The sequence below is a fragment of the Zonotrichia albicollis genome, chromosome 22, assembly GCF_047830755.1.
Source record: "Zonotrichia albicollis isolate bZonAlb1 chromosome 22, bZonAlb1.hap1, whole genome shotgun sequence".
Taxonomy (NCBI): Eukaryota; Metazoa; Chordata; class Aves; order Passeriformes; family Passerellidae; genus Zonotrichia; species Zonotrichia albicollis.
The window spans coordinates 1,035,896-1,058,058 of NC_133840.1; the positions used below are offsets into that span (position 1 = coordinate 1,035,896).

The window sequence follows — 22,163 nt, forward strand, 5'->3', positions numbered from 1 at the left end:
CTTGCTGGGTATTTTTTATTATGTTTTTTATGCTAATGTTCCTTCCTGGAGGTAAATAAGAGGAGGGATTGCTGGGCAATATTATTACTGTGAAATTAAAATAAAGTCTCATTATTTGAGGATGGAATTTAGTGGCTGAAGGTTTACTCTTCATCTGCAGCTTCATTCTGAGTTCTTCCAGCTAATTACCTGCTGATTAGTTGAGGACAGGCATTGCTCACCTTGGCCTTGAGCATCAGATTGTCTCCTGGGCAGGGTGTTGGGGTTGGATGTATTTGGTGCATGTGGAGAAGGACTGACCTCCAAAAAATAGGCAACAGCAACTTCCCTGCATTTTCTGCTGAGACTTAACTCTTCTTTAGGGAAAAGCTTTTTTTGGAGGAAAAAAAAAATTAATTTAAAGCTGGATTTTAGTTAAAAAACACCCAAACCTTTTATTCTTGCATTGAAGATGGGAGAATTACCAGAAAGTCAGAAAACCTCCAACTATCAGAATGAGTTTTTCCCTTTCCCCACCTTTCTGAACTTTCTGAAATCAAGTCTTTCTGAACTTGATTTTAAATGTGTAAATATCTCAGTTGCTGATCTGCTGAAGGTTCCCTTCAGTGCCCAGCAGAGAGGCTGCTCTGTGTGTGTCTCCTGTGGGCAGAAGATAACTTCAAAAAGCACAGTGTTTATCTGGAGAGAGCAATGGGATGGATCACCCAAAGCTTCCTGTGCACAGGGAGCAGGGATGGGAGGATCTCCAGGGAAATGTGTTGGGAAGCCCCCTCAGAGCCATGTGGGGGTTGCAGAGTCTCTGGTGATGTCCAGGCCCTGTCCCAGGCTGGGCAGGGCAGGCAGAGCCAGCACACCCTGCTCCCTCCTCCTTTGGAGGGGCCAGGGCACCGTGGGGCCGTGCCCAGTGCCCTGCTGGGGTGCCAGCTCAAACGGGGCTGTGTGCAGGGCTGGGAAGCACAGCCCTTATTCTGGAGAGCTCAAAGGGAATGTTGAAATAATCAAAACAGCCCACAGCTGCTTGCATACCAGTTTCCAGGCTCACACAGCTGACCACAGATGGTTTTGGTGTGTGCCATGAGCGTGCCCAGCCGGAGCAGTGGCCATGCAGGCACCTCTGGGACTGTGTTATTCCCCAGTCCCTCTGCACTCCAGGGATGGGAAATAATGCAGCCCCCAGAGCTGCAAATCTCCCACCCTAGGATGGATGGGTGGGTGGTGCCAGCCCCACCAGGCTGAAAGCACAATGCCATCATGAAGCAGATGGAGACATGAAGCCTTTAAAGGCCTGTGCTGGATGTGTCATATCGCAAGGGCTTGCTGTGCCTGCTGATAAGGATCAGCCACACGTTATCTGTGCTTCCTCCTGTACATTTCTTACAAGCTGATAAACTTTGAGCTGGATGGGAACCAAGTGTGCCACGTCTGGAGCGGGGCTGGAATGGCTGCCCAGGGGCTGATAATGGGGTGATAACAGCACCTGCTGTTCCAGAGCATCCTCAGCCCCTCTGTCCAGGGCTGGTGGGCTCCAGGTGCTGCAGTGACCTGCCAGCCCAGCCCTGCTCCACAGCCAGCTAGCCACAGTGGCCAGCAGAACAGGTAAATCCCAGAGAGGGTCAGTGTTTCAGCAGGGGGATGCCTCGCTTCACTTAGCATTTCAGTCTCCTCCAGCACCAGCTTGGAATAAGCACTTTTTTAGTGTGTGGTGATTTATTTTGTTAAAAACCAAAGCATTATTCATAATTATGCAGTTCTGTGAGAGTATCCATAGCAGTGTTCTCCCTGTGGTTGGCTGTGGGAGCTGGGATAATATTTGAGCAAGGGCCCTGGGGAAAGGACGCGCTCACATTCGGCGCGGGCTCAGCCTATTGAGCTGGGGTATAATTACCTCTATTCAGCACCACTGCTCCAGTTATCAGCCAGCGTCAGGGGCAAGGCCAGAGCCTCAGAGTGACACAGATTGTTAGAGAACATCAAACTTTTTTAATGCAGTTAATGATCCTCAGCTATAAATAGCCTGTTCCTGGTGACTGGCACTCAGGGTTTGTGCTGAGCTGCACGGTGCTGTGGTTTGTGGGGGTTTCTTTTCTTCTTCCACTCATACTGTAGGTCCTTCCACCCAAATGCTTTACAAACAGCGTAAATAGACCCTTTCTGGGTTGGGGAGGCTGGCAGCTTCATCCTCTGGTTCTTTTGGCTCTTGCCTTCCAGAATGGCGATGGCTCCTCTGGGGCTCCCACCGCTGCCATGCCACTGAGTAATCCTCTGGGAATGGTGAGACAGGAGCTGTCTTGTATGCTGTGCCCCAAAATTTCATTTGCCCTCTCTCCGGGTAAATACGACTGTACGTTCATGGAGGAGAGTTTGGAGATGGGACTCTCTGCCTTCGAAACAAGGAGGGCTTGGTCCAGACGAGCCCTTGTGCTCGCAGTGCCCTGCTCTGACCCAGTAAATCCTGAGCAAGTGTCAATCTGCTGGGGGAGTTGTCTGCAGGAGGCCTGGCCAGAGCATTTCTCTGTGCTCAGGCTGCATCACGAGCAGTTGCTGCTCCCTGGGAGTGCACAGATCCCTGTAGGTTGCTTTACCCTTTACAGAACGGGATTTGAACAGCCAGGCAGTCTGAGAGCGGCACTTGAGAGCTCGGAGTGCTCAGACACGCGGAGCCTGTGGCTGGAGGCAGGGTGTGGGGCTGGGATGGGGCATCAGGCCGAGCTCTAGAGGGTTCCTAGCCAGCAGCACTGCTCACTGTCCCAGCAGAACAATGCCAAAGCCCCAAACCCTGCCCTGCCTCCTGAGCCGGAGCGCAGCGATGGAGCCACGGTGAGATCTGCCACAGCTTTGTTCTGCACAGCCTGCAGGGACCAGGGAAAGGTCATCTCACACACACTGCTCCTCCACAGAGAGCTCTTTGTCTGCTCTGAAAGCAGCAAGCAAGGGGGATTCTCATGGAATGCCTCCCCCCCGTGTTCCCAGCCCAGGTCAGGATCCACGCTGGATCCGCAGGCTTTGGCTGCTCTTTGGGGTCTGGCTTTGCTCTGGCCCCTGGGGACGAGCCCAGGCATGGAGCTGGAGGGCTGGGCACTGTGAGAACACCCCGGGGAAGGCTCAGGGTGTGTAATTAGTTCCCTGTTTCCCCTGCTGTGGCTGCTGCTCCCGGCGCTTTTGTTTTTAAGGATAAAGATTTCAGCGTTTTCCCCGATGGTTTGAACAAAGGTTGAGCGCGGGGGGAAATCCATAAAACAATGTCACCAAAACACAGGGAGGAGAGGGAAGCTTTAATAAAGCTTTGCTGGGCCTGTGCACCTGGGACTGGGGCTGGAAGGAGGCGCTGCAGAAGGTCACCTCTGAAGGTGGAGGATGACAGAGCAGCGTGGCTGCGCTCGGGGAGCCTTGGCAGGAACCCATCCATCCCTGGGGTTTGCTCAGCCCATCCTGCAGCTCTGATCCCCTGGCATCCTGGGCTGGGCACGGCTGGGGAAGGTGCTCGTGCTTGGGTGGGACAGGGAGGGAGGGATGGATGGATGGATGGATGGATGGATGGATGGATGGATGGATGGATGGATGGATGGAGGGGAGACAATTCCAAAGGAGCCCTTCACAGCAGGGAGGGCTGGAGCTGTCACAGGGAGTCAGAAGAAAAGGGTGAGGCACTCAGTGATAGCAAATTATGGATTTTGGATGGCTCAGCAGAGAAAGCCCCTCTCTTCTTACCTCATCTGTCTGTGCATGGTCTTGAAAAGTGGCTGCAGAGGAGGGGAAGCACCTGCTGTACCTGAGGGGCATTGGGAAGCCTATTTTAGATGTGATACTTTAAAATTTAGATGTCATTATTAGCAAAGGGCTCTGGGTTTTGTGCTTGTCTTAGCCTTGTTTTCCTTCTCCTTTCCCAGCAGATCCCTTTTACAGAGCTGCTCTGCTCTGTGTGGGCCCTATTAAAAGTTTCCTTTCCCAGGGTGATTCTGCTCCTTTGTTGCATCTGGTTCTTGAACACTTTATACTATCAAACAGCAAAACTGCTTTTATTGATGCAGCAAAGAACAATGGGATTTCTCCAGCAGTGCTCCTAAAATACAGTTGTGGCTTTTTTTTTTCCTTTTTTTTTTTTTTATTGCTGGCTTCCAACAGTGGAAAAAATGATGAAGATCTGTTAGGTTTACTCTGGTCACTTCAATGGGAGGTTGGTAATATCCACAAAGGGCTCCATAAATGGATTATGTCCCGTGCTGTGGCAGGGCTGTGCTGCTGCCCAGACAGGCCCTGGGAGAGCAGGAGCATCCTCAGTTTTGTGGAGGGGTGTGGGTGGTGGGCTCGTGGGGGTCACAGGAGGGTTTTGGGCAGGGGCTGCTCACAGAGGGGCTGTGCCTGCTGCCCCAGGCCCTGCACAGCTCCTGGGGTCCCCTCCTCAGCACTGCACACGCAGGGACACGCTCCCCAGAATGTCTGGATTCGGGTTTTCCATGGGAACAGGTGTCAGGGTGAGTGTGTCTGCCATCTAAAACAAAATTATGCCACGTTTAAAATGTGATGTGTGCATTTTAACGGCCGCTGTCAGCCTTTGCCCCTGGACATGTGTAAAATGTGATCACTCCTGACTGTCTGGAGCTGTTCCTGTGGAAGCAAGTCTGTTTGCCCTGTGTCAGGGGAGGAGTGTGGAGCTTGGGGTGGCTGCTGGGGCCAGGAGCACCTCTGGTGTTAATGAGGAGCCCTGTGCCAGCTACAAGGGGGCTGAGCAGCCTGCCCTAATGAAGGCGTGCTGCCCTTGGCTGGAGGCTGCAATGGGACGAGCTTCAAGGTCCCCTGCCAGCCCAGCCCAGTCACAAATCTGTGGTTCTGTGTCACCTCACTTCACCTGTGCTCCTGGACTAAAATCAGGCTTACATTAAAAGGTGTTTTCCCCCACCTTATGTACTTCTGTCAGAGCTTTCTGGGAGCACACACCTGAGCAGTTTGAAGTTTTTTCTTGTTCTCAGCCCCTGCTCAGGGCAGAGCTGGGTCAGCATTTGCAGGGGTGTTTGAAGCTGTGTCCCACACCCTCGGTGGTGCTGGGAGCTGCTGTCCAGGAATAGCTGAGCAAATGATTTGCTCTTTACATGTGTGTCCAGAGGAACAAGTGGTGTGTGCATTCAGAGCATCTGTCCTGGCCACGCTCTCTCCCTCCCAGCAGTGTGCATTGTTTGCTTAGGCAAATGCTGATGTGGTGTGTGAGCAGCAGGGATGGAGCCCTGGCCAGGGATATTAATAATGCCCAGGAATGCTGCGTGCTGCTGAAGTTCCAGCCCAGAGGGTCATACTGCACAGCTCAGAGGGATTAGCTTAACCTGAGGCTAAGCTGCTCATTTTTGCTGGTATTTCCCTTGACCCCAGTCAATTATTTCAATTCCTTGAATAGTTTTTTGTTGTTTGGAGCCTGATTTGTTGTTCCTTTGCACTGTGATGTATGGAGTGAGCAGGGCAATGGGGGGAGTCCGTGCTCTCCTTCCCAGGCAGGGCTGGCAGAGCCCTGGGATGCACCCAGGGAGGGTGGGATCCATGCAGAAATGCAGGAAAGCGTGTCAGGGGGTGTGGGGAGTGCAGCATTTCACCTGGGCAGGGATGCACCCAGGGAGGGTGGGATCCATGCAGGATGCAGGAAAACATGTCAGGGGTGTAGGGAGTGCAGCATTTCACCTGGGCAGGGATGCACCCAGGGAGGGTGGGATCCATGCAGAAATGCAGGAAAACGTGTCAGGGGGTGTGGGGAGTGCAGCAGCAGCCTTTCACCTGGGCAGGGATGCAAATCCAGCAGTAAAGCACAGAGAGGAAAGGCACTGGTGGGGATGGGGGGCTTGCTGCCCTCCATGGGGGCACACCTGGAGGATGGGCCCCCCGTGTTCACTGAGTGAGTTTGAGCTGGTGATGCCAGGGCTGCACATTGTCACACTGGCAGCCCCAGTGGGGAGCAGGGGGTGTCCCTGCAGGGTGGGTGCTGTCCCTGGGACTCAGTGACAGCTCCAGCAGCCCGTGCAGGAGCCCGTGCTCACCTGCCCATTCCTCTTTAGCGCTGTGTGTGACTGAGGGAAGGACACCTGGCTGCCCCCAGCAAAGTGCCCTTCACTGAGCAGCGTGCAGGGGGGCTCTGTGTGAGTGTTTTGGGGGGCTCTGTACCCAGCCCTGGGCTCTGTGCCCAGCTCTGGGCTCAGTGTGAGTGTTCTGGGGGGCTCTGTGCCCAGCCCTGGGCTCTGTGTGAGTATTCTGGGGGGCTCTGTGTGAGTGTGAGTGTGAGTGTTCTGGGGGGCTCTGTGCCCAGCCCTGGGCTCTGTGTGAGTGTTCTGGGGGGCTCTGTGCCCAGCCCTGGGCTCTGTGTGAGTGTGAGTGTTCTGGGGGGCTCTGTGCCCAGCCCTGGGCTCTGTGTGAGTGTGAGTGTTTTGGGGGGCTCTGTGCCCAGCCCAGGGCTCTGTGTGAGTGTTCTGGGGGGCTCTGTGCCCAGCCCTGGGCTCAGTGTGAGTGTTCTGGGGGCTCTGTGCCCAGCCCTGGGCTCTGTGTGAGTGTTCTGGGGGGCTCTGTGCCCAGCCCTGGGCTCTGTGTGAGTGTGAGTGTTCTGGGGGGCTCTGTGCCCAGCCCTGGGCTCTGTGTGAGTGTTTTGGGGGGCTCTGTGCCCAGCCCTGGGCTCTGTGTGAGTGTTCTGGGGGCTCTGTGCCCAGCCCAGGGCTCAGTGTGAGTGTTCTGGGGGGCTCTGTGCCCAGCCCTGAGCGCCTCTGCAGGATCCAGGTGGGCAGGAGTCACCTTGAGCGAGCTGCTGGGAACATTTCCCCTGCAGAGTCACTCTCATTTCTCTGGGGCACCCCAGAATCCACCACGGTGGGTGAAATTCCAGCAGCACAGGCACGGGGAGGGTTCTGGGCTTGGCAGGTGCCCGGAGAGGAGCAGCAGCAGTGGCAGGCTTCAGCCTTGTTCCTCCATCATTTAGCTGCTTTGTGCTTCTCATCCACTTGCTGAAATCAAGCAGAATTTTTAAAAAATTATTTTTAATTGAAACCTGAATTTTATAGTAATGATAATTTTTATAATTAAATAATATTTAATAATTTTATAATAATTCTAATTAACATTTCAGTTTGGGGAGAGTGGTCAGCTTGCAGGGACACTGAGGCTCAGGAGGTGAAGCATGGCCCTGTCACCAACCAGGGGACACTGATTGCTGGTGCCTTAGAGTCTGAAAGTGGAGCATTGCTGGGATGTGGCACAGATGGACATAGATGGGGGCAGGCTCAGGGTCTGTCCCTCACAGCCTCACCATATCAGGCACCCACAAATGCCCCTTGCAGGTGGGCACATGTTGTCCCCACTCTTTGTCTCAGAAAAGACAGCTCTGGGCTCTTGGTTGCAGAACAGACAGCTCTGGGAAAGAATACTTGCACTTTTTTAATAACCTATTTCTATAATTGAAGGATTTCAGATTTCTTTTGTAAGAGCAAGCGCCTGCTTAAACATGGAGACAAATACAACCAATAATATGTACTTGAAATTTAATGCAGGCTAATTCATTTTGGCACAGTCCCAGATATGCTGATTAAATGGCCTGTGAAGTGCTACAATATCTTGATAATGTACATTCCACATTTGATTATATAATCAATTATGTTGCACCTAATAACATTTAAAATTAGTGGAAAAGCTGTGAGCAGATTGTATCAGGTGCAGAGTGGGTCTTGGGCAGCTTTAAAAAAACTTCTGCCAGAAGGAGCAGGCGTAGATGGAGCTTCAAATGCTGTTCTTCAGGAAGCCAGAGACTTGATAAAATTCCTAAATTTTATCAAGTTAATTTAGTGACTTTAAATTTTGTTAATTTAGTGACTTGGTTTAGAATAAAATAAGCTGTCTGCTGCTCCCCTGGTTTGCTGCTGGCAAAGGGATTCATATTTTCTGTCTAGAGCTGACCTTGCAGCCCTGGTGGTGTTGGCAGTAATTCTGTGGTCAGACCCAGAGCTGAGCTCTGCCTGTGGGGCTTTTCCTGCAGAAAAGGGGAAGCAGAGCTCCCCTTCCCTGCCTGGGGATCCTGAGTGTGCATTGCTGTTCCTCCATCACGTGTGGCATTGTGCTGATTCCCTGCTCCAGAGGGACCCTCAGCTGGGTGATCGCTGTCATGGGCAGCCAGGACCATTTGGCAAATAACTGTCATTCCTTTTGGGGAGAGTGAGTGCTTTTTGGGTGACTGGCAATGGCAGGTTAGGGGAATTTGGCCTGGCTTTTATGGCCCTCCAGTAGGAGAGGGTTGATGAGAAACAAATGTGTTATGGCCCCAGACAAGCTGTTGCTCCATTTTTTGTTCTGTTTAAAGCAGCACTATCAACCAGTTGGAATATAGGCTTGGAGTATCGCAGGGAGTAATCTAATTAGTATGAAGTCAATTCACTAGTTCCTTTTGTATCTCGTGATTAAATAAGTGGGAAAATGGCTTGAAAATTAGGTGCTAGAACAACCCAATTACATTTCTGTAGCTTTTTGTATTCAATTTCATAAACAATTTTGCTCTTCGCTGGTTAATCAGTGAATGCCTTTTTCCAGTTTGAAAAGCACTTTTGAAATTATAATGCAATTAAATTGTGTGTGGATGTTCTGGCATAGCGAGCGCAGGGCTGGGGGCCTGGCAGCCAGCCACGCTCTACCTTGACAGTAATGAGTTCCTGAGCTGGCAGCTTGCTGGTGTCATTGGTGATGTTGTCCAGGCTGGGGTGTGAGAGGGGCTCTGCTGCCTGCCCTGCCTCTGCTGGTGCCCTGGCAGGGGCTCAGAGAGCACATCCCCTGTTCCTCACTGGGCTCCACAGCAGCTGCCTCTGTGCTTTTGCCTTTTTTTACCCTCTTTTTGATTCTCTTCATTCTCTGAGCCTTTGCAAGACTGGAGGTTGGAGGGGGATGTGGGGGATTAAGTGTTGTTTTCCTAGGGATGAGAAGGAGAACACCTCAGTGTCCTGCTACCAGAGAATCACAGGATGTTTTGGGGTGCAAGGACCTTAAAGCTCACCCGTGAGAGTTTCTCAGTGCTTGCTGTTTGTGCTGTTGTTTGTCTGATGCCCAGTTCAGGCCCTGGGGAAGGGTGACCAAGCCTGCCTGATCCCAGGATTTACAGCCCAGCAGCACAAGGGGAGAGGCAGAGAGCTGTGTTAAGAGAAAAAGAAATAGTGCTGGAAATAATGACTTGCTTGGCAGGTTTTAACAAGTTCAGTAATGGTATTAGGTGCCCTTGGCTCAAGATAGTAACCTCCTCTTAAATGATCATTACCTGGCTAATAAAGAGCTCGGAGCGGGTCATTACAGCTTAATTTAGACGTAGCATCCTGTTTGCTTTGCACAGCGTGCCCATCTCTCAGGTTGTTGGATCTATTGCCTGGGTACGGGTTGGGATGTGGGATTGCTCGGGTTTCACACATGGGGGGCTCTCCCCCAGCCATCCCAGGTGTGCCCTCCCACCCTCACCTGGGGAACGGGAGCAGGTCTGAGCTCTGAGTGAGCACAGCCAGGCAGGAGTGGGGGTCCAGCCTGTGCCCCCCACACTGCCCCAGCCCCTGCTCCCCCCAATGAGCCCTGGTGCTTCTCCCACCCATTAGCAGCAAGTTTCATGTGCAAATAATTGCAATAACCCACCCCCACACGTTATTAATATTTTGAAGGCATCTCTTTGATAAGCCCATCTTTTCAGCCAATTTCCTATTTCTTGGGAAAGCAAAGCATCTTTCCTCCCAGTTTTGTAAATCTGTTGTTAAAAAGAAGAAAAGGAAATGGAAAAAAGGATTCCCCCCCTCCAAACCCTGACACCAGGCTGGGTTCTGTGCTGCCTTTGTCAGCCCTGGATGGAATTATGCATCATGAATAAAAACTGCTGTCAACATGCATTGGGTTCGAAACATTAGAGCATATGGTATGTGATTATCTGTATTGTCAAATGCAATAAAGTGAATTTGGATATAATAAAAAATGTAATATTTTAGAAATTTGGTAATAAACTGTGGAGGAATTGACAGGCAGGGAATATCTGATGCCTGTGGGCAAACAGATAAAGATGGCAGGACGTGGCACTCGGTGGCTGAGGCAGCATCAGAGGTTTGATTTTCTGATGGGAGCCTGGCTGGGCTGACTGGCACCCAGGGTGGTGCCCTTTGTCCCTCCTGGCTGCCAGAACCTGCAGGTCTCACTAATGAATAGACAGAAGCACAAGGTTCCCATTCTGGTTGTAGATGGACTAATTGGATTTTACAAATACTTGGGGTTTTCTTCTCTGATAGCAGAAGGAAACCTGTTGGAGTCTGCTGTATTCTCCCACCCAGCAGCATTTCCATACTATTGGCCCCTTATGAGGCTGGGAAATCTCTACCTGAGTAACAGGGAGCAGTGAAAGGCTGTGAGGGTGGGGCTGCTCCCAAATAGTGAGGGAAAAGGGAAGGTGGAGATAATTTTCTCCTGCAGGAGCTCCCAGTCCAGGCTGAGCTTTAATCCCCGAGCTGCTGACAAATCTGTGACAGGATGTCCCAGCAGAGAGAAGCTGAACTGGGAGCAAACTTCAGGGGCTCCTGTGTAGAGAACTCTGATGGAAAAGTGCAGATGTATCACACGTACCTGCAATTTTTCTTAGGTCACTGCTAATGCTTCTAAATGATCTGCGAGCGCATTAATCGTTTCTGTTAATTACCAATATGATAAAAGTGGCATTTAGTAAGCTCAGCGTAGTGTGCGTCTCAGTCATTATGTACTCAGCGCTTAGGTTTGATTTCAGAACGTTAATAAAATAAAATTTTAATGAAGGTTTGTTGTTATGAAAGATTTATCACCAGGAGTTGAGGTGCTGCTGCCCGAGCGGGGTCTGTGACAGGCACGGGGTCCCTGCTGCTCCTGCCCCGAGAGTGGCTGGGATCCCAAACCCTTCCCACCCCATCCCACCCCATCCCATCCCATCCCACCCCATCCCATCCCACCCCATCCCATCCCATCCCACCCCATCCCACCCCATCCCATCCCATCCCACCCCATCCCATCCCACCCCACCCCATCCCATGGCTGCCTGGTGCCCCTTGCACCTGGACCCTTTGCTGAGAGTGGCTCATTGGGGACAGGTCCCTGTGCATTAACCCCAGTGCACGTGCAGGCAGATCATGACCTGGTGGGTGCCAGCCCCAGCACATGCTGCAGGTAAGTGAGGATATTTTCCATCCTTCTGCACAGGTTTTAACCTCATATTCCCCTTCCATCTGCTGGTCTGGTTATCACAAGGGTGAGGTGAGATCCTGGTGGTGCCTCCAGGTGTGCTCACCTGTCTGCCCAGCAAACCCTCCTTGGAGGTGAGCTGAAATCTGAGGTGTGTGTCTCAGGTGATGGCTGTGTTCCCTGGGTGTGCAGAACTGCTCCTTTGGAAACCAGAACCTCTCCTTCCTTCCTTCCGTGTGTTTGCAGCACAGGAAATTGGAATTGTAGGAAATAACAGCTTTTGTCAGCTTCTGTCCTAGGCAGGCAAGGAAGTGAGGGGGATGCAGAGCACAGGGAATATTTAAGTGATTCTCCAAAGGCACAGCAAAGGGAGGTGGCAAAGTCAGGGCTGACTTTTCCAGTCCTGGGTGTCAGGTTCTGGGGCTGAGCAGTGAGTGGCTTTTCCCTGACACAGGATTGAAGCCCCAGGTCCCCATTCCCAGACTCTGGTAATGATAGTAGTTAAAAACACCCATGGTTCACTGTCTTCTGGGTAATTAAAATGTCCTGTCCCCTCTGCTCATCTGTGTGTTCTGTTCATCTGCAAAGACAACATTTGGTGATCACAGGACTTGGTGTCACATCCCCCACCTGCCAGTTTATTATTATTATTTTTATTTTTATAAGACAGCCTGGCAGGCTGGGAGCTTACTAAGGAACTTTTTCCTCTCTGATTACAAGGGATGTGTGAATAAAGTAGAATGGTATTGATTCACACCAATCTATGCATCGACTGTGTGGGAGCCACTTGCAATTCCCAGCAGCACCAGAAAGCTTTGCAACAGGGAGAAATATGACCAGGCAAGTTGAGAAAATAAATTAAACTAGTGTCAACTTTTCTTGTTTCTTCCCTCATTATTAATGGATGGAATGGGGCTCGTTTATCAAGAAGAGGAAAAATTAATTGACACGGGCTTTAATGTTATTATGCCTGGCTTGTCTGGTCACATTTCTTCATTTTTAATTTTTTTTTACTTTTGAAAGGCATTTTATTACCTTTCACAGGACCAGCTGCCAAAACTATGGGTATAAACAAGGAAGCAGGTGCATAAATAATATCACAGCAGGACTGGACTTTTCTGCATTTCAGTAGCTCAGATGTGAGGAGCAGGGCAGAGGTGGGTGAGCAGGGCAGCCCCAGAGCCCTGGCACAAGGGGAGCACAGCCTGAGCTGGTGTTTGCTGATGAAATCAGCCTGGATGTCCCCATCTGTCAGCACAGCCACGCCTGGCAGCTCCCATGGCAGGGCTGGAGGGACCCCAGGGAGCCATCCCAGTGCCCAGTGGGTGGGGGGCAGGAGCAGGGGGGTCCTGTGGGGCCCTCGGTGTGACAAGGGGGGCTGACCCTGCACCCACAAGTGACTCTGGGGTGATCCTTGCTGAGCAGCAGGAGCCAGGTTTGGGCAGAGCCCTGTTGGCGTGAGAGGGATGTGCAAATCTCCTCCTTTGTCCTCTCCCTGCTCCGGTCTCCTGCCCTTGGAGAGGGACACTTTCCACTGTCCCAAGTTGTTCCAGGCCCTTTCCACCCTCCCAGGGTGGAATTTCAGCGATCTGTGCCTGCAGGTGGAAGTTGGTGTGATAGGGGTGTGCAGATCTCCTCCTTTGTCCTCTCCCCGCTCCTGTCTCCTGCCACGTTCTTTGGGATTGCTGTGCAGGACAGAAGGGCCCTGGTGATGCCCTGGTTCCCAGGATATTTTCAGGAGCTCTGTAGGTGCAGGAGGAGGCTGTCCCAGCTGCAGGCTCACAGCAGTGTGGGCACAGCAGCGCATCAGATGAGATTGAGTGACTTGCTGCACATCACCCAGTGGCCTCCAGGCAGCCTGGGCCCTTAACCAGGCTCTGGCTGCAGTGTGCTCACCTGCCAGGGCATGTTCCAGGTGTCTGGAGAGCCCCTGGGGCTGTGCCTGCCTGGTGAGCTGGGTTTGGGTGCTGGTGGAGGTGCTGTACCTGTGGCATTGCTGTGCCCATCAGAGCCCCCAGGGTTAACCCAGCGTTAGCCTGGGTTTAACCTCTGTGGCCTGGGGTGCAATCACCTTGTTTGGCTCGTGGAAAGGCCAGCAGGGTTTGACAGTGAGGCCTTTGCTGGGTGAGCTGCTCTGGTGTCACTGTGCAGCCACAGCTGTGACACTGTGAGCCAGACCCGGGCTCTGGGGCTGGTGCTGCCAGCCAGGGAAGGGAGATGCACTTCACAGCCCTGGTGTCGTCATCTCAGCTATATTTTACCAAGTTTGACGTAAAAACTCCCAAGTGATGACAAAAGTGTGAAATGGAGTTGGTTAGAGTGTGAAAAAACCCAAAATGCAGAGCACGGGATTCCTGACATTTGGTATCTTCAGTCTGGCTTCTTAATAGTATTTATGGCTTCTGACTGTTCTTTTACAGTGTTTTAATCTGTTTGTGGTGTCAGTGCCTTTCTCTGAGCAGTGTTTGTGTTATTTCTGGAACACCATGGCAGAACCTGCTGAGCTGGCTGTGGAGCCACCTTCCCACAGGGCAGCTCTGGGGCTGACCAGGGCTTGGCATCAAAGGAGGCTTTCACAGAATCCCAGAATGGATTGGAAAAGACCTCCAGGATCACTGAGTCCAGCTGTGCCTGATGCCCACCTTGTCCCCAGAGCCCTGGGTGCCACCTGCAGCCCTTCCTTGGGCACCTCCAGGGATGGGCACTCCAAACCTCCCTGGGCAGCCCCTTCCAGCCCTTTCCATGAAGAATTTCTTCCTGAATTCTTCTCTTTTCTGGTGTCAGGGTGTGTGGAGGACGTGTCCTGCACCACTGGGTGTCAGGTGTCTGGGCTGGCATCATTTGGGTGCCTGTTGGTGCCCATGAGCAGCAGATGAATGGAGTGGGCTGACTCCTTTGGCAGCAGATGAATGGAGTGGAATAACTCCTCATTCCCAGGAGATTCCAGAGGAGGGTTTTTCACCTGAAGGTCACGGATACATGTCTCAGCTTCCTTTAGTGCTGGTGCTTGGCTCAGAGCCTCTCGTTTGGGGCATCTGTTTGCCTCTTACTTTATTTTTCTCCCTCTTCTTTGTCTTTTCTTTTACAGAAAAGATTATTCAAATGAATATTCAGTTTTATTCATTTGAATAAAAAACCCAACCGTTTGACTCTGTTAAATGCTTATCTCTTAAATAGAGCTTGTTAGCTTCCAATAATAGCTTCATTCAGAAGGATGCAGTATAATTTCATTTTAAAACGTGTGCTCCTTGACAACCAGAATCCTATTTCTGTCACCGTTTTCAACAGCCGCCTTTGTTTTGGGTTAATCTTTTCCTTGCACTTTCTGAGAACCAGCTTTTTGTTGACTCTTAGTACCTCTCAGAAGAAATAATTGTCTATTTAGCCCAGGAAGGTTTCTGAGAGTTTTGGTAATTTAAATATGAGTTTGTATTCATTATGGGATCTAATAAGACTGAGCGTGCAGGGGGAGCTTTGTGTGGGTGCAGTTATTAAAAGTTGGATTTGATACCCACGAAGTGGAACAAGAAGAGAATCACAGAATGGGTGGGTTGGAAGGAACCTCAAAGTGCTCAAGGCAGGGACACTTTGCACTGTCCCAGGTTGCTCCAGGCCCTTTCCACCCTCCCAGGGAGGAATTTCAGTGTTCCTGCAGGTGGAAATCCTCTGCTTGCTCCCATTGAGTGTGAGGTGTTGGGCGCTGTAGAGGTCACCTCTGGTTTTCCTCTCCTTTACTCTCCAGGCCACTCTGACCAAGTGCCTCAGATCTCTCAGAAACCCACAAATGCCTGCTAACACCTACAGATTGTTATTTTATTGTAAAAGCTGGAAATGCAGGAAGCCGGGTGGCCATCTGATTTAATCACACTAATAATTTTTTGATAAACCTGTGCTTAAGCCATATGGAGTGGGATGAGGGTGGGAGTTTTGTTTCAGTCCAGACACGTCCTGAGTGCAGCTTCCTTGGTGTTCACATATTAGGGCTAATCTCCTAAATTCCCTCTGCCCTCCGTCCTGGCACCGACACCTAACATGAGCTGAAAGAGGAATCCTCAGCTGCAGCACTCGCTAATGAGCTGCTAATGATGAAGATGTTGCCGGTGCTGGAGCAATTAATGACTTGTGGCCCCAGCCCGGCCATCTCATCCCTGGTCCAGGCTGTGCTCCCGGCTCTGGGATTGCTGGGGTGCCGCATTCCGGCACTCAACCACAAAAATCCCGGGTTTAACTGCACGTCTGGTCGAGGTACATTTAAATGGAGTAATTTAGAAGGCAAATGAAAGACGTGAGTTATGTAAAAAATGCAAGCTGCTGGCAGCTCGAGGTGCAGAGCAGAGCAGGGTGGTGAGCCCGGTGTGCTGTGGATGCCTTGGAGAGGGGCTGGAACCATTGCTGGGGATCCTTCGGGTCTGGAGTGCAATGGGAGCATTCCCCAGGGCTGCAGGTGCTGTGCAGTGCCCGAAGAGCCCGCAGAGCTCACCTGGAAATGCCCTTTGCTTCCCATCCAGAGACTGCCCTGTCCCTGTCCCTGTCCCTGTGCTGTGCTTCACCAGGGCACAGTCCTGCAGCTCCCAGTTTGGGATGGAATTCATCCTTTCATTAAAGCCTTTAGGTTTCATTGGCATGATTAGTGTCGATGTTAACTCCTGGAGCCCTCTCCAGCACACGAACTGGGGTTTTTCATCAGCCTGAGGTGTTTGTTAAGGCAGGAGCAGGGGGGCTGCCAGACCCCTCTGGTGCACAGCCACAGGCAGGCAGCAGGCTTCAAACAGCCCAAGCCAGCCCAAATCCTGGCTCTTTGAAGCAGCACTGAGAGGAGAGGAACGATTAGATCAGAGCCTGAAGTGTAATGGGTTCCTGGAGGCCTCAGGATGTCCTGATGAGGTATTAGAGGAAGTAATTCAGGAAGAAAGGGACAAATAACCACCTCCGGAGCGGGGCTGCCCCGGCAGCCAGAGCACACACAGCACACAGGGCTGCTCTGTGTTTGGGAGGCGCTGGGGTTCTTCTCCTTGCCAGGGGTGAATGAGGAATCATCCTCTGCCTTCCCGGATTTTTATGGGTTTTGGGTCGTGTAATGAGTCAGCTCTAATGGAGAAGTCCCGTGGAATTAAACAAGAGATGAAATCAATATGGTTCCATAGAAATATAATTGGGTTTTGTAGAGATTGCTCTTAAAAACCTATAAGGTGTAAAGGAAAATACAGCCTTATTGTAGTTTCCGAGCCATCATGTAACTGGGGTGTAACTATCCATTAAATTCTGCAGGATGGATCAAAAAATCCATGAGGAGGTTTTAATTCTCCATTAAATCCTATGGAAGAGCTGGAACAGAGCAGTATTAATTTTCCCTGAGACAATGCTTCTTCCCTCCATTAGGCTGCAATGAGCTCAGGAACAGCTCCATAGGCAGCAGGTGTAGCCATACATGTGTGCTGTTATGGAAGTTTTCCAAAGTCCCAGTGGCTAAATAATGCTTTATTAAAACAAAATTGTTAAATTTAACTAATGTTTTCCTCACCTCCTCCCCTTTTTTGTATCTTTATCAAACAGGATTTGGCTTCGTAACTTTCGAAAACGAAGACGTGGTGGAAAAAGTCTGTGAAATTCACTTCCACGAAATCAATAATAAAATGGTGAGTGTTGGTGCTGATGCTGTGGGGGTGCCAGGGGGCTCTGAGCTGCCCTCCCTGACGTGTGCCATGCCCAGGGAGGGTGGGACACCCCTCTGGGAGGGTGCTGGGGGTCAGGGGCTGGGCTGGGGCATTGCCCAGCCCCTGCTGGTCCCCACAGCTCCCCAGAGCAGCGTTTGGTGTCAGAGCCCTTGGGCAGGGTGTGAGTTGAGCTCCTCAAGTTCCTCCTCAGTGGCAGGCAGGTCCCAGGTTGTGGGTTGCCCTGAGCCAGATGAAAAGGGGCATTTGTATTTCAATTGCTGCAGTAACTTTGATATTTTCGGCTAAAATATTCTTTTTCCCTTTGTCAAAACATCCTTTGCTTCTCAAATGTGTATTCAGATATGCATTGTATATCAGTCTGATATGTGTTCACAGACTTTAAATTTAATAATAGAGCTTTTAGTGTGGATAAGATCAAAGCAATCTCCTTGGCATATGCTGGAGGCCTGATTCAATATTTGACTTGCTAATTTTTCCCAGGGCACTGAAATAATATTCCTCATATTGTTGCTCCCTGCAATATGCATCTGAAATAAAAGTGAGGGTCCCTTTGGCCAAGTGTGGGGTGGGTGTGGGCAGGGCTGGGGCAGTGCCCCTGCTCCTGTGGGGAGTCTCTGGCTCCACTTCCCATGGATGCTGTGAATGTTCCTGTCCCATTTCCCCTCCTGCACTGGGCTCTCCTGCCTGCCTGGGCTGGGGGAGCCCCATTCCCTTTGTAAGGATCCTAAATGCTGCTGATCTGCCTTAAAACAAAGGAGCAGAACAAACCCCAGCCGCCCACACCCAACAGATCCAATGACAAGTCAGAAACAAATGAGAAACACCGGGATGTGAATTTAGGGATTGTGAATTGGGAGGAAAGAGCTCCCCTCCAGGATTTTCCTGTCCAAGCAGGAGGGCACACTCCATAGGTTTGGTTGCTCCCCAGGAGAGGCTTTTCTGTGGAGCAGGGCTCAGGATGGCCCTGGGGAGGTGCTGGGCAGCAGCAGGGCCAGTGTTTGGTGCCTCATGGGCTGGGAAAGCCTCACCTGGGAGCAGGAATAGCACAGAGCTCTGGGGAGGATTCCTTCCCAGCTGCCCAGGAAGGGAGCAGGGAGCATGGGACAGGGTGAAAACACTCGAGGAACATCAGGAAGAGCAAGAGAAACAGTTTGGAGTGTTGGTGTTTGTTGCTGGGTAATTAGAATGTCCCCTTCCCACTCCTGTGCCCGCTCAGTGCCCCCTCCAGTGCCACCATCTCCTCCGTGTCCCTCCCTCAGCCCTGATTGTGAAAGCAGCCCACGAGCAGGGGATGAGACACAATCCTGTCTTGGGACTGAGTCATGGCCCTGGGCTGTGGCTGCAGCCGAATGCAGGGCCAGGGAGCTCTGTGTGAGTGTCCGTGTGTGTGACAGGAGCTGGGGCTGGCACACAGCTGGCTGGTGTGACACACAGCTGCCCAGGGCATTGCTGGGGTCCTGTCACTCTGGGATTGTGTCCCCCTGTGTCCCTGAGCCAGGGAGGGGAGCAGCTCCCAGAGCCCCAGCCCGAGGCCACAGGGTTTGGTGAGCTGGGACTGGGACACCCTGTCCTCATCCCCATCCCTGCCCGTGTCCCTGTCCCATCCCTGTCCTCATCCCCATCCCTGCCCGTGTCCCTGTCCCATCCCTGTCCCCATCCCCATCCCTGCCCGTGTCCCTGTCCCATCCCTGTCCTCATCCCCATCCCTGCCCGTGTCCCTGTCCCATCCCTGTCCTCATCCCCATCCCTGCCCGTGTCCCTGTCGCATCCCTGTCCCCATGCCCAGCTGGCTCCCTGGGCTGGGGCTGTTGTTCCTTGCCCAGCTCCCTGCTGCTGCTGTCCTGGCCGTGTCCCCAGGGCAGGGCAGGCAGAGGGCAGCAGGGCCGCTGCTCCCCAGCCTATTTCCAGCTCCAGCCTCCCTGGCAGGCTATTTTTAGCTCACCCATTCTGCTCCTGTTGCCATCCATAAAGCTTAGAATGTCAAATGTAATATTAAACGAGCAGTGGGACAGTGAAAAGAAAATGCCAGTGAGGTATTTAATAAATGGAAGTTGGAATTTACGTGGGAGGCCAGAGATGCTCCAAACATTGCAGGGGGACAATAAACCCAAACGAGCTGTCCTCAGACTGTTGTTCCCTTGACAGGAGCAGGCTGCTTTGCAAAGAGACACCTGTTTCTCTAAGGAAGAGTAAAAGTGGCTGGAAATGAAATGTGGTGGAGTAATTACCTAGATCCCACTGTGTGGAGTCACCCACACCCTGGGTACAGTGCTGGTGAGAGGGGTGATGAGCTGGAGTCAAGCTCTCATGTCAGGCACTTGAGCAGCTGACTGAAATGTTGGTTATTCTAGAACAGGCTCTTCCTGCCTCTCAGGGTGGGATTTTGCAGGTTTTGTGGGCCTTGGGCACTTCCAGGGATCCAGGGGCAGCCACAGCTTCTCTGGGCACCCGGTGCCAGGGCCTGTCCCAGACCCTTTAATCCCAAGCCCCAGCCATTGATTGATCAGTAATGTGGTAGATAACAGACTCACAACTCAGTGCATTTTTTGAATTTAGCTGAAAGCCCCTGTGCTGCTGCCTGGTGTGAGTGACACGTTGTCCCCAAGGTGATTGCAGCCCCTCACACGTGGCTGGCACAACAAAGTCTCCTTGTCTTTGGGTGGCTCAATGGGGGTTTGTGCATTGTGGATATTCACGTTCTGCTTTCCCTGGAAAGCTGTTAGCCAGGGGTTTGTGAGACATCCTGGGCTGAGGGCTGACAGCCTGTTTTGTTGTGCTGGGTATAAGAGGCTTTTCACTCCCCAGCTCAGCCCTCCTGGCTTCCCGTGGCTGAGACTGCTCTGCCTGACCCAGGAGTACCCCAGTGCAAGGTTAATTCTCCAAACTAGACTAAACAAAAATAGTGAATTTTAGTTTCCCTGCCTTTTTTTTCTTTTCTTTTTTTTTATTTTTCTAGCCTTAGAATTAAACCTTTCTTTGTTGGGCTGCTGAAAGTGTAGCACATCCTCCTATGAGGCGGTGGAAAAAATCTGGAAATTATTAAGGTGCCCAGAAACTCTGAATTGAAAGTTTGAGTGAGGTCCAGATGTGTGTACAAAGACCCTTATCAGGCACTCTCAGGGGCAATTCAGCATGGAGCTGAATCCTGACTCATAAATCCATGTACATTTGCTCTTGGAGAAGCCCCATTGCCTGTCCTGCCACATGTGGGACATCCCTCCAGGGCTTTGCCCTAAAGGTAGCTGTGGCTTTGGAATATCCTTCCATCTCCCTCCCCATCCCTGCAAGGACAGGGCTGGATTCTGGCACAAGAGCAGCCAGGCCCCTTTTCTTTCTGCTTTTCCTGTGGATGTAGAGCCACCATCCAGGTCCCCAGGGAATCCATGCTGTGCTGCTTCACTCCTGTGCCCACGTTGTCCCGATTTGCTGATGGGATGGTGCATGGGCAGCTTGAGCAGCTTCCCAAGGCAGCAGGAGTAACTGAAAGTGAAAGAATGCAGATCCTTTATTAATAGGGTTTACAGAAATTTTCTGCTGGGTAGAAATATCGATTCTTTATTCCTATTTTAAAAGGAGCTTTTTGTAATGATCACTGGGAGTCGTTGTGCGTTATCGATTGCAGTGGAGCCGCGCTGGAGCCCTCCCTCCATTCATCCCGCTCCCACCAGTGCTGGGCTCCCTTTCAGGAGCACAGAACTCCTTAAATCAGCACTTGTGTCATCTTTGGGGGCTGCAGTGGGTGGTTAAGGAGACGCACACGTTTGCTCTTCCAGACGTGGTTCCGCTGTGCTGGAAGTTCACCTTTGAGCGGGGAGGCAGGTGCTAAAAATAAACCTCCCCCCCTTAAGTGGATCGGTTCTGCATTTGACATTTACATGGAATTCATTTGCATCTCATTTGTACGTGTTTCTGCTCAATAGGTAGAATGTAAGAAAGCACAACCTAAAGAAGTGATGTTTCCACCAGGGACGAGAGGAAGGGCACGTGGATTGCCGTACACCATGGACGCGTTCATGCTAGGGATGGGAATGTTGGGTAAGTGCAGATCCCCACACCTGTGTGGGTGCCAGCCTGCAACTTTAGCAGGGGTGGAGTGAAGAAAATAATCCTGTCTGTGGTAAATTATTAACTCTCAACCCCCCCCCCCCCCCAGCCTGGAATATAAAAAATTTGCATTTAAATGGATGTTTTAAATAGCCTGTTTTACTCTTACTCGCAAAAATAGAATGATGAAAGATGCAGTGTGTTCATTCTGACTAAAAATGATCTCTCCCCTTTTTTAGAGGAATTGAGTCACACATTATTCCCCTTCTTTTAAAGGTAGCTTTGACAGTTCAGCACAGATAATTGAAAATCTTGCTGGTTCTTAAATGGCATGGATGGAGGAAGTGGGGGGATGCGGAACAGGACAGGTCGCAACAATAATTACAAGTTTCAAGGAGATGGAATGGTATTTTAGTCCTGAGTATTGTGTCCAGAAAATACTAATTAAATGGGATAAATGATACTTAATGGCAAATTCCTATTTGTGCAGGAGGTCTATTTAGTTATAATTGGTTCTCATTTGTTTCTGCCTAGATAATTCTTTCTAAATAATGTGACAACCCCAGTTACTCTGTTCTCGGCCAAAATGCTGCTAATCCATTGCCAATTTTTTTTTTTTTTTTTTTTGTAAAACACTGTATATTTAAACTTTCTGCTCCCTTTGTATCCCTGGACTTCCCCTCAGTTGCCACCTCCTGTGCCCATGAAGCACATGGGAATGGAGGGCAGTCTGGAGGAGTCCCAGGCAGCAGTGAGCCTTTCCCAGGCCAGTGCCCCCCTTCAGGGTGCTTTGACTTTCCTGCCCTGGGTTTAGATGATCCCAGAAGCTGAACACAAAGCCCAGCCTTGGGATCTGGTTGTCCTGAGCTCTGCTGAGAGGATTCAGGGTCTGGCTGAGATGCTGCAGGACCCCAGAGCCCCTGGGGTGGGTGTCAGGCCAGAGGACCCAGTTCCTGCAAGGATCAGGCTGCTACACTGAGGTGTCTGACACCAGGCACTGCTTGATTTGATAGGAAGAACTTGCTGCCATGTTTGCTTTATCTCAGAATTAATAGTGCTTCTGTTGGTGTGGCTGGGGTGATCCATTTCTGGAGGTGTAATCAGGTTATTGCCGCTCATCATCTGTTTTGCTGTCCCCACGCTCCACCGCCACCCTGCCCCACAGTGTTTGGAAATCACATTTTATGCTTTAAATATTTATCTTGCTCTAGTCAGCCTGTGATTTCGTTACCTGTGTGTTCCCATTCCCTGAGCCACTGTACTTGAATTGTG

General features: G+C 51.2%; 1 protein-coding gene across 15 annotated transcripts in view; it reads left to right on the forward strand.

Annotated features, from left to right (window-relative positions):
* The window catches only part of MSI2 (musashi RNA binding protein 2), a 197,997-nt gene that overhangs the window by 132,890 nt on the left and 42,944 nt on the right, over positions 1-22,163 (forward strand). For all 15 annotated transcript variants that reach the window (XR_012583510.1, XR_012583511.1, XR_012583512.1 and 12 more), the window contains exons 8-9: positions 16,726-16,808; positions 20,768-20,882. Coding sequence is in view for 12 of the 15 variants with exons in the window: in XM_074557074.1 (XP_074413175.1) it covers positions 16,726-16,808; positions 20,768-20,882 (198 nt within the window). In the remaining 3 variants the exon portion in view is untranslated. The remainder of the gene's footprint in view (positions 1-16,725; positions 16,809-20,767; positions 20,883-22,163) is intronic.